Below are 20,608 nucleotides of genomic sequence, written 5' to 3'. Positions count from 1 at the left end.
GCAGGTGATAATAATTCACTGCTTTAAGTGCCTGTAAAGATATTGCTGGGATAGAGGAACAGTGGAAATTTGAATCACCTTCTTGTTTTCGTATTGATACCTTTCCAACCTTTTGATCTGGTGTAATTTAGTTTGCTTTCTTGATTTAATAAATACGTTATTCTTTGCATTAAAAGCTCATCAGTCGACTCTTGTGAATTTGTTCATTAACTTTCCTCTGCAGTTTTTGAAAAAAAGGTTAGAGGCCGGATTTTCCGTATCTGAGACGAAGAGCACGATCTTGCAGCCTCAATACGTTCGCGCTCATGTGTAACGAGGCTGATGAATAGCGGGAGAGGCCAAAAACGAGATCTGCGCCAGGCACCAAACAGTTTGTGAGGCAATCAGCCCACTCCCATCGGCGAAATCGGGATCTCACTGTAGCATGGCGAGAAACCAATTATCACCACTTAAGTCCCATTTCCATACAATCAACAAGAGCAATCCCATATCCATCCACCTCCCATCATTCATCGGCTTCCCCAGCAAGTGCTCACCCTGGCGCCGATTAGTACTCCGAGAGATTCTTCCCCACTGTTACCAGACTCCTAAACGACCCTCTTATGAATTGACCTGATTAATACTACACTCCTGTGTGCTTCACCCGATGCCGGTGTTTATATATTTACATTGTGTACCTTGTGTTGCCCTATAATGTATTTTCTTTTCTCTTCATGTATTAAATGATCTGTTTGAACTGCACGCAGAAAAATCCTTTTCACTGTACCTCGATACACGTGACAATAAACAAATCCAAATCCAATCCCTCATGAAAAAGTGAACCTGGGAGAAGGGCTTCCATGGGGAACCAAGGAGGTGAGCAGCAATCTGATCACAGGCAAAGAGTGCGGGTGTGCTGGGCTTGCCACCCCAGTGCTTGGCGGCGGGGGGTGGGGACCCTCCGCAGGGGTGGGCACCATGGGAGTGTGGGGGGGGGGAGGAGCTGGCGGGCAACTGTGGGGGCGTTTGCTCGCCATGCCAACTCCTGGATCCCAACCCTATTCCGGGGCAACCCCTGTCACTGCCCGTCTGGCCGACTGATCACCCATAACCCCCACTGATTGCTGAGGACTCTGGCTGCACGGCTGAAGGCTATCACTAACAGGGTGTGATAGTACCAGGTATTGCGGTACCTGAGAGGCTGATGGCCATTGGTTAGACCCAGGAGTCTACCATTGGCTGTATTACGTAGCTCTGCCCTGAAGGCGGAGTATAAGAGATGGTGCTGTCCCAGCAGCCTTCACTTTCTGTACCAAAGCTGCTGGGGAACAAGTTCTAGTCGATTAAAGCCTTCAGTTATGAAATCACTTTGTCTTGAGTGTAATTGATTGCGCATCAATTTAATCTACTAGACTTAAGCTGGAAGGATGGATCTCCGAATCAAACTGGAGTGCCTTCAACTCAGCCCCCACCCGGAGAACTCGGCTGCAATATTTAAACACTGGCTGGCGTGCTTTAAAGGCTACCTCGAGACAGCCAGAGGCACCCCCTCAGAAGGACAGAAAATGCATCTCCTGCGCTCAAGGGTCAGCCCTGGGATCTACCCCCTTATCGAGGAGGCGGAGAACTATGATGCCGCGATCAAACTGCTAGAAGGACATTATATCCGCCCTGTAAATCAGGTCTACGCTCGTCACCTGCTTGCGATTAGACGGCAAAGCCCCAGGGAATCATTGGAAGATTTCTACCGTGCGTTACTGGTGCTGGGCCGAAACTGTGGCTGCCCGCAAGTTTCGGGGAGCGAGCACACGGAACTTTTAATCAGGGATATTTTCGTAGCAGGTATGAGCTCCACAGATATCTGCTGAAGACTCCTAGAAAGGGACACTCTGGGACTTAGAGAAGCACGGGCCCTGGCAGGGTCCATGGATGTTGCCTACAAAAACGCGCAGTCCTATGCGCCCGACCGCATGGCGGCCCCCTGGGCTGCGTGGCACCCCGCAGCGGCAGCCCCACAGACCTTCCCCCTGACCCCGCGGGCCTGCGCTACGAGACGGCCCGCTAACGCCGCCGGGCCCCGCTGTTTCTTCTGCGGGCAGGCGAATCATCCCCGCCCGCGCTGCCCGGCCCGCACCGCCACCTGCAAAGGGTGCGGCAAGAAGGGCCACTTTGTGGGGGTCTGCCAGGCCCGCGCTGTGGCCGCGGTCTCCAGCGACTATGGACCGCCGCGGCAACCCCCCCTTCAGGCCCCTACCGGCCAGCGCTCACCGCCACCCCCCTATCCTAGAGCCACGTGCGACCCACGGGCGCGGCCATCCTGCCCCCCGGACACCACGTTGGACGGGTGGGCGCCGCCATTTTGTCCATCACCGCCGCCATCTTGTTCATCCCCGGACAACATGTGCGACCCATGGGTGACGCCATCTTGGATGGGGCACCAGGCCCCCAGCACGGCCGACTACACGCTGCCCGATCAGAACTCGCAATTGCCTCATCTGGCCTCGGTGACACTGGACCAAAGTCGACCCCGGACACTCGCAACAGCTACAACGACGGTCTTCACCAACGGCCACGAGACGTCTTGCCTGATTGACTCTGGGAGCACGGAAAGCTTTGTTCACCCCGACACGGTAGGCGCTGTTCACTTGTAACCCACCCTGTAAATCAAAGGATCTCCCTGGCCTCCGGGTCACACTCGGTGGAGAGAAAGGGGTTCAGCCTAGCGAACCTCACTGTCCAAGGCAGGGAATTCCACAATTTCCGCCTGTACGTCCTGCCGCACCTCTGCGCGGCTACCCTCCTGGGGCTGGACTTCCAATGCTATTTGCAAAGCCTGACCTTTAAATTCGGCGGCCCTATACCTCCCCTTACTGTCTGCGGCCTAGCGACCCTTAAGGTCGACCCGCCTTCCGTTTGCGAACCTCACCCCGGATTGCAAACCCGTCGCCACCAGGAGCAGGCGGTACAGTGCCCAGGACCTGACCTTCCTCAGGTCAGAGGTCCAAAGGCTGCTGAGGGAAGGGGTCATCGAAGCGAGCAACAGTCCCTGGAGAGCTCAAGTAGTGGTGGTAAAAACCGAGGAGAAGCATAGGATGGTCATTGTCTACAGCCTGACCATCAACAGGTTTACGCAGCTGGATGCGTACCCTCTCCCCGTATAGCCGACCTGGTAAACAGGATCGCGCAATACAAGGTCTTCTCCACGGTGGATCTCAAGTCCACCTACCACCAGCTACCCCACCGTAATAGTGACCGCAAGTACACTGCCTTCGAGGCAGATGGGCGGCTCTATCAATTTTTAAGAGTTCCCTTTGGTGTCACTAATGGGGTCTCGGTCTTCCAGCGAGAGCTGGACCGAATGGTTGACCGGTACGGCTTACGCGCAGCGTTCCCGTATCTGGATAACGTCACCATCTGCGGCCATGACCAGCAGGACCACGACACCAACCTCCACAAATTTCTCCAGACCGCGAAAATCCTTAATCTGACATACAATAAGGATAAATGCGTGTTTAGCACCGACCGTCTAGCCATTCTAGGCTACGTAGTGCGAAGTGGAGTTATAGGCCCCGACCCTGAGCGCATGCGGCCCCTTATGGAGTTCCCCCTCCCTCACTGCCCCAAGGTCCTGAAGCGCTGCCTCGGGTTCTTCAGCTATTATGCACAGTGGGTACCCAACTACGCAGACAAAGCCCGACCCCTAATCCAGTCCACAACCTTCCCCCTGTCGACGGAGGCCCGCCAGGCCTTCAGCCGCATCAAAGCAGACATTGCAAAGGCCACGATGCGCGCCATCGATGAGTCCCTCCCCTTCCAGGTCGAGAGCGATGCGTCCGACGTAGCTCTGGCGGCCACCCTCAACCAAGCGGGCAGGCCCGTGGCTTTCTTCTCCCGTACCCTCCATGCTTCCGAAATTCGCCATTCCTCGGCGAAAAAGAGACACAAGCCATAGTAGAAGCTGTGAGACATTGGAGGCATTACCTGGCCGGCTGGAGATTCACTCTCCTCATGGACCAACGGTCGGTTGCCTTCATGTTCGATAATGCACAGCGGGGCAAGATTAAGAACGACAAGATCTTGCGGTGGAGGATAGAATTCTCCACCTTCAACTACGAGATCTTGTACCGTCCGGGGAAGCTAAACGAGCCTCCTGATGCCCTGTCCCGCGGCACTTGTACCACTGCACAAGTGGACCGCCTCCGAGCCCTCCATGAGGACCTCTGCCACCCGGGGGTCACTCGCTTTTTCCATTTTGTCAAGACCCGCAACCTGCCCTACTCCATCGAGGAGGTCAGGTCAGTCACCAGGAACTGCCAAATCTGCGCAGAGTGCAAACCGCACTTCTACTGGCCAGAGAGGGCGCACCTGATAAAGGCTTCCCGTCCCTTTGAACGCCTCAAAATGGATTTCAAAGGCCCCCTCCCCTCCACCGACCGCAACACGCATTTCCTGAACGTGATTGACGAGTACTCCCGGTTCCCTTTCGCCATCCCCTGCCCAGACATGACCACAACCACCGTCATCGAGGCCCTCCAGGGTATCTTTACACTGTTCAGTTTCCCCACGTACATACACAGTGATAGGTGGTCTTCCTTTATGAGGGACAAACTACGTCAATTCCTGCTCAGCAAGGGCATCGCGCAGGATGACCAGTTACAACCCCCAGGTAAACGGGCAGGTGGAGAGGGAGAACGGAACAGTCTGGAAGATTGTTCTACTGGCCCTACAGTCCAGGGATCTCCCAGTCTCCCGCTGGTAAGAAGTCCTCTCGATAGCCCTCCATGCCATCCGGTCGCTGCTCTGTACAACCACAAATCAGACACCTCATGAACGTCTCCTTGTTTTCCCCAGGAAGTCCTCCTCCTGGACCTTGCTCCCAACCTGGCTAGCGACACCCGGACCCATCCTGCTTCGGAAGCACGTGTGGGCGCACAAGTTGGACCCGTTGGTTGAGAGGGTCCACCTGCTGCATGCTGAACCCCAGTATGCCTACGTGGCGTTCCCTGACGGCCGGCAAGATACAGTCTCCCTTCGGGACCTGGCGCCCGCCGGAACCCCACGCGCACCCGAACCATTGCTCCCACCCCCACCTCCCCCACAGCACCTCACTGGGGGGTCAGTACTCCCGCCGCTCCTGCCTAGGCCCGCCCACCCACCGACGCCCCTACGGGCCCCCCCCCCCCCCCCCCCCCCCGTGTCAACCTTTTGCCCCAACAGTGCCGCCTAGGGGTGACGAAGCTGCCAGGGATGACGAAACCACGCTCCCGGAGTCGCAACCACCGGGACCCCCACCAGAATCACCACCGAAGCCCAGACGCTCCAGAAGGACGACCAGGCCACCCGATCGACTGATTGCTTCGCTGTGACTCCAACTGTGAACTTTGTAAATATCCTCGACAGCACGGTACCTCCATACCTGGTCATACCATGTCAAAGGCGACTGTTACCACTGGCCACCACCCCCGCCGGGCTCTTTTTTAACAGGGGGTGAATGTGGTAGTACTAGGTATTGTGGTACCTGAGAGGCTGATGACCATTGGTTAGACCCAGGAGTCTACCATTGGCTGTATTACGTATCTCCGCCCTGAAGGGGGAGTATAAGAGATGGTGCCGTCCCAGCAGCCTTCACTTTCTGTACCGAAGCTGCTGGGGAACAGGTTCTAGTAGATTAAAGCCTTCAGTTATGAAATCACTTCGGCTTGAGTGTAATTGATTGCGCATCACAGGGAACTTGCAATCGTGGTTAAGTCAGCACTTGACAAATGCCCAGTGGATTTCCGTGGGTAGGCGGGCCATGTAGCATGTGAGAGTATTGCCTAGCATTCCATTCACACCGTGATGCCTGGACACTGTGCTTGAACACTGGGAGGTAACACCACACTTTGATTTGATTTGATTTATTATTGTCACATATATTAGTATACAGTGAAAAGTATTGTTTCTTGCATGCTGTACAAACATGCATACCGTACATGGGGAAGGAAGCAGAGACTGCAGAATATAATGTTACAGTCATAGCTAGGGTGTAGAGAAAAGATCAATTTAATACGAGGTAGCTCCATTCAAAAGTCTGATGGCTGCAGGGAAGTAGCTGTTCTTGAGTCGGTTGGTACGTGACCTCAAACTTTTGTATCTTCTTCCTGATAGAAGAAGGTGGAAGAGGGTATGTCCAGGGTGCGTGGGGTCCTTAATTATGCTGGCTGCTTTTCCGAGGCAGCGGGAATAGTAGACAGAGTCAATAGATGAGAGACTGGTTTGCGCGATGGATTGGGCTACATTCACGACCTTCCGTAGTTTCCTGCAGTCTCGGACAGAGCAGGATCCATACCAAGCTGTGATATAACCAGAAAGAATGCTTTCTATGGTGCACCTGTAGAAGTTGGTGAGAGTTGTAGCTGATATGCTAAATTTCCTTAGTCTTCTGAGAAAGTAGACTCGTTGGTGGGCTTTCTTAACTATAGTGTCAGTATGGGGGGGACCAGGACAGGTTGTTGGTGACCTGGACACCTCAACCATGCAGCAGCCAACATCTGCACACCCAGGGAATGGTACACACCTCCGGGGACATGACCACGGCCGGAGGTTGGGTGGGTGCTACAGGGAGGGGCGGTTGCCATGAGAGATGGACAAAGGGTCCAGGGGTCAGCCAGCATTGCGGAAGAAAGTTACAGAGGCGTCATAATGGTTTTACAAAAAGTTGTTCAATGTGCTGTACAATACCCCATTCCCGATAGTGCCGCCCCCCCCACTACCTAACACCCCCACCCTCTCTCCTCTATCCCAGTGACCTCAGTGATGCTCAACGTGCCTGGCCTTCCTAGCTCTACCACTGTGTCTTGTTGTTTCCCCAGGATGTACATCTGAGGTGGAGGCAGCCAGCTGGCTACCTCGTCCAATGGCTTTCGATGCCTCTGGCGGGCGTCCACTGGCCTACTTGTCGGCAGCACATGCACAGCCGTGCCGCCCTGTCCCGTGTGCTGCCTGTGAAATGTGGCCACATCAGAGGAGAGGAACTTGGGGGAGCTGGTGGCCACCATTGCCATTCCATAGGTCTGGTCCGGCTTGGCACATATCACCTCCTCCCTCCTCCCGATCAGTACCCATAGGGCTTGGGGTTCACCTTGGGTTGGAGGGACAGCTGGTTCTAGCCCTGGTTGCCTCTGCATTGGCTGGCTCTGGCAGCCCTAGTGGTTCCCCCATGGTATGCACCATTGCGTCGACGCACTCGGCGATGCTCCTCAGTGACTGGGACATGCTCTGCAGTGCCTCAGCTGTGCCCACCTGCGACTGGGAAAACTCTGCAGTGTCTCCACCATGCCCATCTGAGAGCGGGACATGTCCCGCAGAACCTCATCAAGGCTAGACTGGTCCTGGGTGACATCCCCCAATGAGGCAGACATACTGCCGGGACCCTCAGCCACGGCTGTCACCGACTGCGCGACGCCTTGGATACCTTCACTCATGGTGCTGGCATCGCAGGCTATCCACTGCGGTCGCCACCCTAATGTTTGCCTTGGTGCCACTCCTGCCGGCGCCTCTCTTGCATCCCTAGACTCTTTGGCTCCTCCAAGCGGCTATGGATCTGCTGGAGTGAAGCTGACATCTCCCTATGAACATCCCAGCTACTCCCTTTCGTCTCCATCAGCTTCGATTAACTCTGTGTCACAGGCTCAACATCAGGCTGGGGCCCAGCTGGGTCCTGGGATCCAGCAGACCTCCGACTGCTGTCTCGCCTGGGGGTTTCTGCCTCCACCAGATGTACATCAGCAGCAGTGTGGCGCTCACCAGATTGTGCCCCAGAAGCCTGTCCACTAACATGTCCCACCGAGGTGTGTATCTGCCCTGGTGGAGGGTGGGGGTGACAGCTGTGCTGTAACTATAACAGTTGCATCCTCGGAGCGTTACTCTGAGGTGTTCTCTCCGGAGTCAGGAGAGGGGGCCACCGGGTATGGGCCAGCGCCGTCGGCCGGAGGACCTGCGGGAGAATGGACAGGTGGGCAGTGGGAGGGATGGGTCAGTCAGTAAGACAATAACAACTCATGTTTTACAGGACCTCCGGGTGGAGCTCGGTGGTTCCTCACCTCTGCGGTGTCCGCCAGCCTCCGCGCGGGTGACCGCTCTGACCTCGCCCATACCAGTCACCTCCAGGGCCCGCTCCTCGAAGGAGGTGAGGGTTCTCACGTCCGGCACCCCTCCACCACTCTGGGCCCTCTCCCGCCAATTGTGGGAGAGCTTTTCCTGTGGAGACACATAGAGGGCATCGTTAGCCACACGCGTGGTTCAGTGGTGGGAGAGGGGGTGTGAATGAGGGTTGGAGGGGAAAGGGCAGGGAGGGCTGGGGGTCACTTGGACAGTTGGGGGGTGGCTGCTCTCTTGGAGGGCGGGGCGCGTTTGTGTCCACTCACTCATTCTGCCTGGTATAGGTTGTTGACATTCTTCCTGCACTGCTGGCCAGTCCTCTTGGTCATAGATCATAGAATTTACAGTGCAGAAGGAGGCAATTAGGCCCATTGAGTCTGCACCGGTCCCTGGAAAGAGCACCCAACCCAAGGCCACACCTCCACCCCATACCCACATCTCCACGCTTATCCCCGTAACCCCATCTCCCCTTTTTTGGACACTAAGGGCAAATTAGTGCAGGGATGCCAGCAAGGGCGGGATTCACGCCAGCCCCCGGCGATTCTCCGACCCGGTGGGGGGGTCGGAGAATCTCGCCCCAGATCGTTTAATATAGTTTCTCAGTCTACCGTACCTCCACCCTATCCCCGTACCCCAATAACCCCTCCTAACCTTTTTGGTCACTATGGGCAATTTATCATGGCTAATCCACCTAACCTGCACGTCTTTGGACTGTGGGAGGAAACCGGAGCACCTGGAGAAAACCCACGCAGACACGGGGAGAATGTGCAGACTCCGCACAGACAGTAACCCAGCCGGGAATCGAACCTGGGACCCTGGCGCTGTGAAGCCACAGTGCTATCCACTTGTGCTACCGTGCTGCCCCATTCCATGAACTTGAATCCCATGTTATGACTGCAAATTTGATTTGCCCAGTTTATTTGGGGATTAAAGTCCCTCATGGTTGCTGTATTATTAGCTTTACCACATGCGCCTAATTTCCTGTTTATACCCCCCCACCCCCCCACCCCCACCCCCACACACACATACTAACACAGGGGAGTGTGTTTGGCATGGGCTAAAAACAAACTCCCACCAGTGTTTTCTGACCCCATCTTGTTTCTTAGTGCCACCCAAACCTATTCCATGTGTTAATTTTCTGAACTAAGATCCATTAGCTCTGCTGTCGTTATCCCATCCTTTATCAGGGCTACCCCTTATCCTTTCCCATTTTACCTATCTATCCTAAAAGTTAAGTACCCTGGGACATTTAGTTCCCAACCTTGTTCACTTTGAAACCACAGGCTGGCCGGCAGGTAAAAACGAACAGGCAGCCTGCCCACTACCTAACCAAACGCACCTGGCCCCTCTGGGGAGATAGTGACATTTTGCATTTATTTTTCCTGTGAGGAAAGTTTAACCTTTTCTGTTTTATTTTACTTGGAATTTATCAATGCTTCGTTCATAGACATGTAACTATTAGTTAGTATTTTCTACAGGTAAGTAATGGGGAACCTTCAGTCTAAATGATTACAATAGTTGAGCCCGCAAACTAAAAAGAAAAATTAAAATGATAGAGAATGATATTAAACAATACCTCGTTGTTCCCACTCTGTGATTAGGTGATATATCAATAGTATCTGTCGCTGAATCATGTCGCACTGATAGACCAAAATCAGCAATGGCACATCTTCCATTCTTTTTCACGAGAATATTTTTTGATTTGAGATCACGGTGTGCAATAGCAGGTTTACCTGTTAACATGAATCATGATTCATTTAAAGTTTCCATCCCATTTCTGGTGCTTACACTGTCATGAATTTATACAAAACCGAGCGTTTTACAAGTCAATGCTGTGGGAAAGAAACCACATCAATCACCAGCATAGAGTTTGTTGGAAATTTGGAACTGACCAGTTTTGTAAAATGGTGAGCAAAGCACATGTAAGTTTACAATATGCGATGATGGTGGGGCAAGGCTCTGAGCCTACAGCACAAATTTGAATATTAACCGAGAATGTTTGAAAGGCAATAATGTTGTAGCAGCATTACATTTCCATTTCTTGGCGGACATTTGTATTTATTAAAGTAATCGCGTCACGGCAAAGAAACGATCCACCTTTCGATTTCTATTACATCCCCTGCTCCCACATCACGTATTCCACCTCAGCTCCCTTAAAGTAACCCCAATACAAAGTGTGAAATTTTCCACTTCTCACATCAGCCATCACATTCCCTTCTTTGAAATACATTGACAATTTAGTATTAAAAGCATTATTAAAAACTCAATTGAATCGATAACCTATCCTTTAAATCCTTCAAACTAGCAGACAGGGGAGTTTCTTCTTCCATTAGCCTGGACTGGACTCAGAACATGACCTAAAAATGAAGGCCACCCTGCTAACTCACCATTTCACTCAGTCTTCCATTTTCGATCAGTATGCTGGCTGACTAAATACTTGTAAATACTGATCCTGCCAATCTTCAGATTTACATTCAGATGGAAATTTTGGGGGCTTGTTTTTAGTCAATGAAAGCACATTGAAATTTTTTGGAAATTCTATCATCTCCAAAGTGACAGTTAAATCAAGGAGAAAAAAAGAGAAAAGAGACTTCTTTTAAGCTATTGATTTTAGTAAAATGTGAAAAATAGATGAATTAGTGTAAACAAATTAAAATATCACAAATTCATAGAATAGTTACAGCAGAGAATCAGCTTGCAGACTCTATGTCAACTCTCTCTCGCTGCACGAGTAAATGCTGGCAAGGCCTGCATTTGTTGCTCATCCCGAATTACCCTAGAGAAGGTGAGCCACCTTCTTGCACCTAGGTAGCCCATGTGGTGTAGGTGCACCCACATTGCTGCCAGGAAGGAGCTCAAGGAGTCTGAACCAACAACAATGAAGGAACAGTGATATGGTTCCACGTGATGATGGTCTGGGACTTGGAGGGAAACTTGCAGGCAACGGTGTTCTCACACATCCACTGCACTTGTCCTTCTTGATCATAGAGGTCATGGGAATTGGAAGGTATGGTTCAAGGAGCCTTGGTGACTAGCTGTATTGCATCTTGTAGATCACACGGTTGCCATTGTACATTGGTGGCGGAGGGAGTGAATGTTAAAGATGGTGGATGAGGTGTTGAGAAGGTGGGCTGCTTTGTCCTGGATTGTATTGAACTTCTTTAGTGTTTGAGCCGCACTCATCCAGGCAAGTAGAGACTATTCCATCAAACTAACTTGTGCCTTGTTGATGCTGGACATGCTTTGAAGACTCAGGAGCTGAGTTACTCGCCACAGAATTACCAGCCTCTGACATGCTCTTGTAGCCACGTTATTTATTTGGCTGGACCTGTTCTGTTTCTGGTCAATGGTAACTCCAGGATGTTGATAATGAGGAATTCAACAATGGTAATGCCAGTCAATGTCAAGGGGAGGTGGTTAGGTTCTCTCTTGTTGGAGATGGTCATTGCCTGCCACTTGTGTTGTGAATTTCACATATAAGCCCAAGCCAGAATGTTGTCAAGGGCTTACTATATAAGGATGTGAACATCTTCAGAATCTGATTAGTCATGAACGGTGTTGAACACTGTGCAATCATCAGCGAATGTACCCACTCTGACCTCATGAAGGAGGAAAGGTCATTGATGAAGGCTAGGCCTAGGCCATTGCCCTGAGGAACTCCTGTAGTGATATCCAGGGCTCAGATAATTGGCCTCCAACAACCACAACCATTTTACTTTGTACTAACTATGACTCCAATCAGTGGAAAGTTTTCCCCCCGATTTCCATTGACTCCAGTTTTGCTATGCTACTCGATGCTGTACCCAGCCAAGGGCAGTTTCAGTTCAGCTCTTTTCTCCATGCTTGGTAAAGGCTGTAACAAGGTCAAGAGGTGAATGGTCCTAGCGAAATTCAAACTGAGCGCTGGTGAGCAATTTATTGCTGATGAAGACCCGCTTGATAATACTGTTGATGTCATCTGCCATTGTTTTCTGATGATTGAGAGTAGACTGATGGGTCAGTGATTGGCTGGATTGGATTTACCTTGCTTCGTGCAGACGGGTCATATCAGGGCACAGCTCCTTTTTTTTTGTTCAATAAATTTAGAGTACCCAATTCATTTTTTCCAATTAAGGGGCAATTTTGCGTGGCCAACCCACCTACCCTGCACATCTTTGGGTTGTGGGGGAGAAACCCACGCAAACACGGGGAGAATGTGCAAACTCCACACGGGCAGTGACCCAGAGCCACGGTCGAACCTGGGACCTCGGCGCCGTGAGGCAGCAGTGCTATCCACTGCGCCACAGTGCTGCCCTAGCTCGTTCTTGAGCACAAGTTCCAGTATTGCTGCCAATTTGTTGTCAGGGCCATTTCTTAATGTCAAGTGAAATGAATCAAATTAGCTGGCTCTCAGGGGGAGACAAAGATGGACCATTAATTTTGCCCTTCTAGATGGCTGCAAACATTTCAGACTTGCCTTTTGAACTGATAAGCTGGACTCCCCTGCCAGTGTGGATGGGGATATTTGTGGAGCCTCCTCCTTTCTTCAGTTGTTTAATTGTCCACAACCATTCATGACTAGCTGTAGCAAAACACAGAGCTTTAATCTGTTGTTGTGGTATTGCTTAGTTCTGTCTACAAGATGTTGCTTCCTCTTTTTGGCACGCATCTAATCCTGTGCTCCAGCTTTACCAGATTGGCACCTCATTTTCAGATATGTGTGTGCTGGTCCTGGCATGTTCTCCTGTACTCCTCCTTGAAACAGAGTTAATTTCCTATCTTGATGGTAATGGTAGAGGCAAGGAAATGTAGTTGAAGCCACAATCAGATCAGTCACGATCTTATTGAATGGCAGAGCAGGTTTGAGGGGCCTAGTAGCCTACTCCTTTGCTTCTTTCTTCTGTTCTTATGTTTCACACATAAGGTCATTCTTCCTGATGTTGCCTTTGGTTCTTTAGCCAATTGTGTTCATAGAATTTACAGTGCAGAAGGAGGCCATTCGGCCCATCCAGTCTGCACCAGCCCTCCGAAAGAGCCCCGTAACCCCACCTAATCTTTTTTTAAATTTGGACACTAAGGGCAATTTAGCATGGCCAATCCACCTAATCTGCACATCTTTGGACTGTGGAGGAAACCGGAGCACCCGGAGGAAACCCACGCAGACACGGGGAGGACGTGCAGACTCCGCACAGACAATGAACCAAGCCGGGAATCGAACCTTGGATCCTGGAGCTGTGAAGCAACTGTGCTAACCACTGTGCTACCGTGCTGCCCAAATCAGTGCTAAATCAGTATCCTCTGCTCTTGGCCTTTCCACGAACGGGAAAAGTTTTTCTTTATCTATTGTTTCGATTCCATGTGATTTTGAACACCGTTATCAAATTTCTTCTCAGCTTCCTCTGCTCAGAGAGGAAAGGCAGCAGCTTCTCTGACCTGTACATGTAACTGAAGTCCCTCATCCCGAGAACTTCCATTGTGTTTTTTAAAATATAATTTAAAGTGCCCAATTCTTTTTTCCCAATTAAGGGGCAATCTAGCGTGGCCAATCCACCTACGCTGCACATCTTTGGTTGTGGGTTGAGACCCACACAGTCATGTGGAGAATGTGCGAACTCCACATGGGCAGTGACCCGGGGCGGGGAACAAACCCAGGTCCTTGGCGCCGTGAGCATTGCTCCACTGTGCTTCCCGGAACTTACCTTGTAAATATTTTCTGTACCCTCTCGAAAGTCTTTACATTCTTCCTGAAGTTAAGTGCTGAGGCCCCCCCGGCAATTCTCCGGGCCCCGATGGGCCGAGCGGCCGTCCATTTTCGGCCAATCCCGCCGGCGTGAAATGGACATGGTCCATCCCGGCGGGACCTGGCTTGGAGGGGGGCTAACGGAGTCCTCAGGGGGGCGCGGGGGATCTGGCCCTGGGGTGGCCTGGCCCGTGATCGGGGCCCACCGATCTGCGGGCGGGCCTGTGGCATTGGGGCACTCTTTCTCTCTGCGCCGGCCTCGGTAAGGCTCCGCCACGGCCGGCGCGGAGAAGAAACCCCCTGCGCATGCGCAGGAAACACGCCGGCGTTTCTGCGCATGGGCCAACTCGCGGCGGCCCTTCGGGTCCGGTTGGCGTGGCGCCAACCCCACCAGCAGCAGCCTAGCCCCCGGGCGGCACGATGCCGGAGTGGTTCACGCCGCTCTTGGCGCCGGCGTCGGGCTGTCCCGCCAATCGCGGGAGAATCCCGGCCATGGTTCCTGCAAATAGGGACTGACATCGACATGGAGCCCAGCCTAAAATGCTGCCTAAAGTGCCTCCAAATCCTCAAAGTGGCAATAACTACCGTGCTCGGGGTGAATTTCACAGGGGAAAACAGCAGCGGAGTAGTGACAAGGCCCGCAGTACTGAACCTCTACACGAGCACGCCTTTATCTGGCCGTTCGGATGTTGCTCTATGGGGCCCCCGGCGATTCTCCGCCCGGGATGAGCCAAGCTGCAGTACAAAAAAAGTCGAGTCCCGCCGGCGCCGTTCTAACCTGATGTTACCCGGCGGGACCTCAGCGTGGAAGGATCCGGGGGCGGCCTGTGGGGGGCGGGGGGGGGGGGGCCAACCCCGGGGGGGGGCCTCCGCTGTGGCTGACCTGCGATCGGGGCCCACTGATCGGCAGGACGGCCTCTCGGGCTGAGCCAACAATACTATTTCCGCGTCCAGGGAGACAATCCGGTGACTCTGGTCCAAGAGTTTCACCTCCACCCTTTGTATCATCGCACCTTACTCCATGGCTGCACGGATGGGCGAGAGCTCTTTCCATCGCCTTCTCAAGGTCCTCGGATCCGGCCTGCCGCTGCTTTTTGAATTTATCCACCAAGAAGCTTGCCAGCATCTCAGCTGTCCCTGGCAAGGCCAAAGTCGGTAGAGGTGCCTCCGCCATTTTGTTCACCAATGAAGCTCGAAGTGCTTCCGAGTCCGACAACAATTCTTTGCCCGTCTGCTGACTTGTATTAGGTTTGTTGGGTTTAACTTTTATGTGCGGACCTTATTCCATCGAACTACTCAAATTTCACCCAAACATGACCCATGAAAGCATGGTGGCACAGTGGCTAGCACTTCTGGCTCACAGCACCAGGGACTTGGGTTCAATTCCATCCTTGGGTCACTGTCTGTGTGGAGCTTGTACGTTCTCCCCATGTCTGTGTGGATTTCCTCTAGGCGTTCCGGTTTCCTCCCACACTCCAAAGATGTGCAGGTTAGGTGGATTGGCCGTGATAAATTGCTCCTTAGCGTCCAGGGATATGCAGGTTAGGTTATAGGGTTATGGGCATTGGGTGGAGTGAAAATGGTAAAGTGCCCTTCGATGGGGCGGTGCAGACCCGATGGGCCAAATGGCCTACTTTTGCACTGTGGGGATTCAATGATTCTAAACTGGGCGAAAAGGACCAAAAGCAAAATACCCTGGTGGGGTGTGGTAGTCACCACTAGCTGCATTATATGTATTATGGTAAGACACATATACTAGAGGTACATGGGTAAATCCCTGCCTGCTGGCTCCGCCCAGTAGGCGGCGTATAAATGTGGGTGCTGCAGCCATTCTGGTAGCTGCTACAGGAGGCACATCTTTGCTCAATAAAGCCTCAATTATTCCACTACTGTCGTCTTTGTGGTAATTGATAGTGCATCAATTTATTGAGCAAAGATTTTTTTAAACTATGGATCTTCGCATCAAGCCTGATCGCCTGCAGCTGAGCTCTCAAGCAGCCAATGCTACGTCCGCTTTTGACCACTGGCTAGCCTGCTTCGAAAGCTACCTCCGAACATCCGCTGAGGAACCCTCGGCCACGCAGAAACTGCAAGTCCTTTATTTATGGTGAGCCCTGACATTTTTCCTCTCATCTGGGATGCGCCCACTTACTAGGAAGCAATGGAGCTCCTGAAGGGACATTACGTTCGGCCAGTCAATCAACTATACGCCAGGCACCTCCTGTCCACGAGACAGCAACTCCCCGGTGAGTCCCTAGACGATTTCTGGCGTGCCCTGCACATCCTGGGGAGGAACTGTGACTGCCAGGCAGTTTCGGCAGTCCAGCACACAGAACTTTCAATCCGAGACGCCTTCGTTACGGGCATGAGGTCTGCGTACGTCCACCAGCGCCTATTGGAAGGGGGTACGCTTGATCTTGCGGGAACTAGGCAGCTCGCGAACTCGTTAACAGTGGCCTCCTGAGGGCAGCATGGTGGCGCGGTGGGTTAGCCCTGCTGCCTCATGGTGCCGAGGTCCCAGGTTCGATCCCGGCTCAGGGTCACTGTCCGTGTGGAGTTTGCACATTCTCCCCGTGTTTGCGTGGGTTCCGCCCCCACAACCCAAAGATGCGCAGGGTAGGTGGATTGGCCATGCTAAATTGCCCCTTAATTTGAAAAAATGAATTGGGTACTCTAAATTTATAAAAAAAGAAAAAAAAACAGTAGCCTCCCGTAACGTCCAGTCGTACGCCCCCGACCGCGCGGCACCCTCATGGGCATCGTGGGCCCCACCAGCTGCTGACTCCAGCTCACCGCAAGCCTGCGCCGCACGGCAGCCAGCCAACCCTGGGGGGCCCAAATGCTATATTTGCGGGCAGAACAAACACCCCCGGCAGCGCTGCCCAGCGCAGAGCGCGACCTGCAACGGATGTGGAAAGAAGGGACACTTTGTGTGTATTTGCCAGGCCTGGTCAGTCGCCGCTGTTTCTAGGCCCAGCGTCCTTGCACCCCCCACGTGCGACCCAGGGGCACCGCCATTTTCCTCCTCGCAAGCCACGTGCAGCCCGTGGGCGCCGCCATCTTTGATGCTGCACGCCACGTGCGACCCATGGGTGCCACCATCTTCGCCGCCATTTTGGACAGTGCCTCAGGACCCCTGCTTGCCTGGAAGTTCGTCTGGCCGTTCATCGCCTGCCGCTACCTCCACCACCGCTGACCAGCCCGGGACCTCCCAGCATCTGCCGCAGCTCGCCTCGATCACCCTGGATCAGTCCCGGCCCCGCAACCTCGTGACCGCAACGACAACAGTGAAAATCGATGGCCACGAGACGTCCTGCCTTTTTGACTCCGGGAGCACAGAGAGGTTCATCCACTCCACCACGGTAAGGCGCTGCTCCCTCGCGGTACACCCCGTCACCCAGAAGGTCTCACTGGCCTCCAGATCCCATTCTGTGGAAATCCGGGTATACTGCATGGCGACCCTCTCCGACCAAGGCGTAGAGTTTAGCAACTTCAGGCTCTACGTCCTCCCCCACCTCTACGCTGCCCTGTACTCGGTCTGGACTTCCAGTGCCACCTCCAAAGCTTAACCTTAAAATTCGGCAGACCCCTACCCCTCCTCACTGTGTGCGGCCTCATGACCCTTAAGGTCGATCTACCTTCCTTGTTTGCGAACCTCACCCCGGATTGCAAACCCGTCGCCACCAGGAGCAGACGATACAGGACCCAGGACAGGACCTTCATCAGGTCGGAGGTCCAACGGATTCTGCGGGAAGGGGTCATTGAGGCCAGCAAAAGCCCCTGGAGAGCCCAAATGGTAGTAGTAAAGACCGGGGCGAAGCACAGGATGGTCATTGACTACAGTCAGACCGTCAATTGGTACACGCAGTTCGACGCGTACCCCCTCCCACGCATATCTGACATGGTCAATCAGATTGCACAGTATCAGGTCTTTTCCACAGTGGATCTGAAGTCCGCCTCCCACCAGCTCCCCATCCGCCCGGAGGACCGCCAATACACTGCGTTCGAAGCAGATGGCCACCTCTATCACTTCCTTATGGTTCCCTTCGGCGTCACTGATGGGGTCTCGGTCTTCCAACGTGAGATGGACCGAATGGTTGACCGGTACGGACTGCGGGCCACCTTCCCGTACCTAGACAACATCACCATCTGCGGCCACGATCAGCAGGACCACGAACCTAACCTCCTAAAATTTCTCCAGACCGCCAAACTCCTTAATCTCACGTACAATAAGGAGAAATGGGTGTTCCGCACCAACCGCTTAGCATCCTTGGCTATGTCGTGGAAAATGGAGTTCTAGGGCCCGACCCCGACCGCATGCGCCCCCTCATGAAACTCCCCCTCCCCCACTGCCCCAAAGCCATGAAACGATGCCTGGGGTTTTTCTCCTACTATGCCCAGTGGGTCCCTAACTATGCGGACAAGGCCCGCCCACTCATTCAGACCACAGTTTTTCCCCTGACGGCTGAGGCCCGCCAGGCCTTCAACCGCATCAAGGCAGACATCGCCAAGGCCACGATGCACGCGGTCGGTGAGTCCCTCCCCTTCCAGGTCGCGAGCGGTGCATCGGACGTAGCTCTGGCCGCCACCCTCAACCAGGCAGTCAGGCCGTGGCCTTCTTTTCCCCCACCCTCCATGCCTCCGAAATTCGGCACTTCTCTGTCGAAAAGGAGGACAAAGATTGTGGAAGCTGTGCGGCATTGGAGGCATTACCTGGCCGGCAGGAGATTCCCTCTCCTCACTGACCAACGGTCGGTTGCCTTCATGTTCAATAATACAATAAGATCAAAAACAATAAGATCTTGAGGTGGAGGATCGAGCTCCCTACCTATAATTACGAGATTTTGATCGCCCCTGGAAGCTCAACGAGCCCCCTGATGCCCTTTCCCGCGGTACATGTGCCAGCGCACAAGTGGACCAACTCCGGGCTCTCCACTATGACCTCTGCCACCCGGGGGTCACCCGGTTCTTCCATTTCATCAAGGCCTGCAACCCGCCCTACTCCATTGAGGAGGTCAGGGCTGTCACCAGAGACTGCCAGGTCTGCGCGGAGTGCAAGCCTCACTTTTACCGGCCAGATCGAGCGCACCTGGTGAAGGCCTCACGCCCCTTTGAGCGCCTCAGCATGGACTTCAAAGGGCCTCTCCCCTCCACCAACTGCAACATGTACTTCCTGAACCTGGTCGGTTCTCTTTCGCCATCCCGTGCCCCGATATGACTTCTGCCACGGTCATTAAAGCCCTCCACAGCATCTTCACACTGTTCGGTTTCCCCACCTACGTCCACAGCGATCAGGGATCCTCCTTTATGAGTGATGAGCTGCGTCAGTTTCTGCTGAGCAAGGGCATCGTCTCGAGCAGGACGACCAGCTACAACCCTGGGGAAACGGACAGGTGGAGAGGGAGAACGGGACGGTCTGGAAGGCCGTCCTGTTGGCCCTGCGGTCTAAACATCTCCCGGTCCCCCGCTGGCAGGAGGTCCTCCCCGATGCGCTCCACGCCATCCGATCGCTCCTCTGCACCGTGACTAACAAAACTCCCCATGAACGTCTCTTTGCCTTCCCCAGGAAGTCCATCTCTGGGGTCTCGCTCCCAACATGGCTGACAGTTCCTGGACCCGTCCTCCTTCGCAAGCATGTGTGGACCCATAAGTCGGACCCCTTGGTCGAAAGGGTCCACACGCGAACCCGCAGTACGCCTACGTGGCGTACCCCGACGGGTGCCAGGACACAGTCTCCCTCTGGGACCTGGCACCCGCTGGATTCCCACCCACGGCCCCCGGCCCGACACCCCTCCCCCCCCCCCCCCCCCCCCCCCCCGTTGCCTCATTCACCCCTGTGCCACTCACCCACCCCCCAGTGAACCTCATCGCAGCCCCCGCCCCAGGAGGATCTTTCCTCCCATTGGTTCCACTCAGGGGTGACGAAGACGAGGACAACACTCTCCCGGAGTCACAGGTGACCAAGTCGGCGCCCACATCACTACCAGGATTGAGGCGATCGCAGAGGAGGGTCAAGGCCCCCGACAGACTGAACTTGTAATTTTTTTCCACCACCTCCGCTGTACTCTTTTTTAACAGGGAGTGAATGTGGTAGTCACCACTAGCAGCATTATTTGCATTATGGTAAGACAGGTATACTAGAGGTACCTGGGTAAATCCCTGCCTGCTGGCTCCGCCCAGTAGGCAGCGTATAAATGTGTGTGCTCGCCGGTGATGCAGCCATTCTAGTGACAGCTACAGGAGGCACAACATCTTTGCTCAATAAAGCCTCGATTATTCCACTACTCTCGTCTTTGTGGTAATTGATAGTGCATCATGGGGGTCACCGCGTGTGCGGCTGCTCACCACATGGCCGCCCTCAGAGCTCACTTGTGTTAACAACTCAACATCTACCATGAACAACCGTTATCATCGTCATCTTACTCTCCATCTCTTTTGTCTCTTTTTTTCTGAGAGCTCTGGCTTTGGTCGGTTTCCCTTTCCCCATTGTGGGAACGTACCTCAACTGTACCAAACCATTTCCTATTTTAAAGATTACAAAATCAGATTGGAATGGGTAAAGGAATTTATTAATGCTGTTACCCTAACTTTACTGGAAACTGCTTATGGCTTTGTCTCTCTTGAATAAGTGGAATAATTATTCTTGGGTGGGCAACAGCAGGTAGCTCTCCCAAAAAGGAGCCATGGGAAATTTTGACCCTTGGTGTAATAGGATAGCATTTTGATAGAAACTCAAATAACCATATCACAAAGCTGTGTTAGAATTTCCAG

At 53.3% G+C, this 20,608-nt stretch overlaps 1 protein-coding gene across 1 annotated transcript in view; it reads right to left on the bottom strand.

The window, feature by feature from the left end:
- The window catches only part of acvr1c (activin A receptor type 1C), a 295,659-nt gene that overhangs the window by 46,913 nt on the left and 228,138 nt on the right, over positions 1-20,608 (bottom strand). The window contains exon 5 of the mRNA XM_072475088.1: positions 9,695-9,851. Coding sequence (XP_072331189.1) covers positions 9,695-9,851 — 157 coding nt within the window. The remainder of the gene's footprint in view (positions 1-9,694; positions 9,852-20,608) is intronic.

Source organism: Scyliorhinus torazame, chromosome 2, assembly GCF_047496885.1.
Source record: "Scyliorhinus torazame isolate Kashiwa2021f chromosome 2, sScyTor2.1, whole genome shotgun sequence".
Lineage (NCBI taxonomy): Eukaryota > Metazoa > Chordata > Chondrichthyes > Carcharhiniformes > Scyliorhinidae > Scyliorhinus > Scyliorhinus torazame.
Note: the sequence above shows the minus strand (reverse complement) of the source record. Positions and strands in the feature narration are given on the sequence as shown.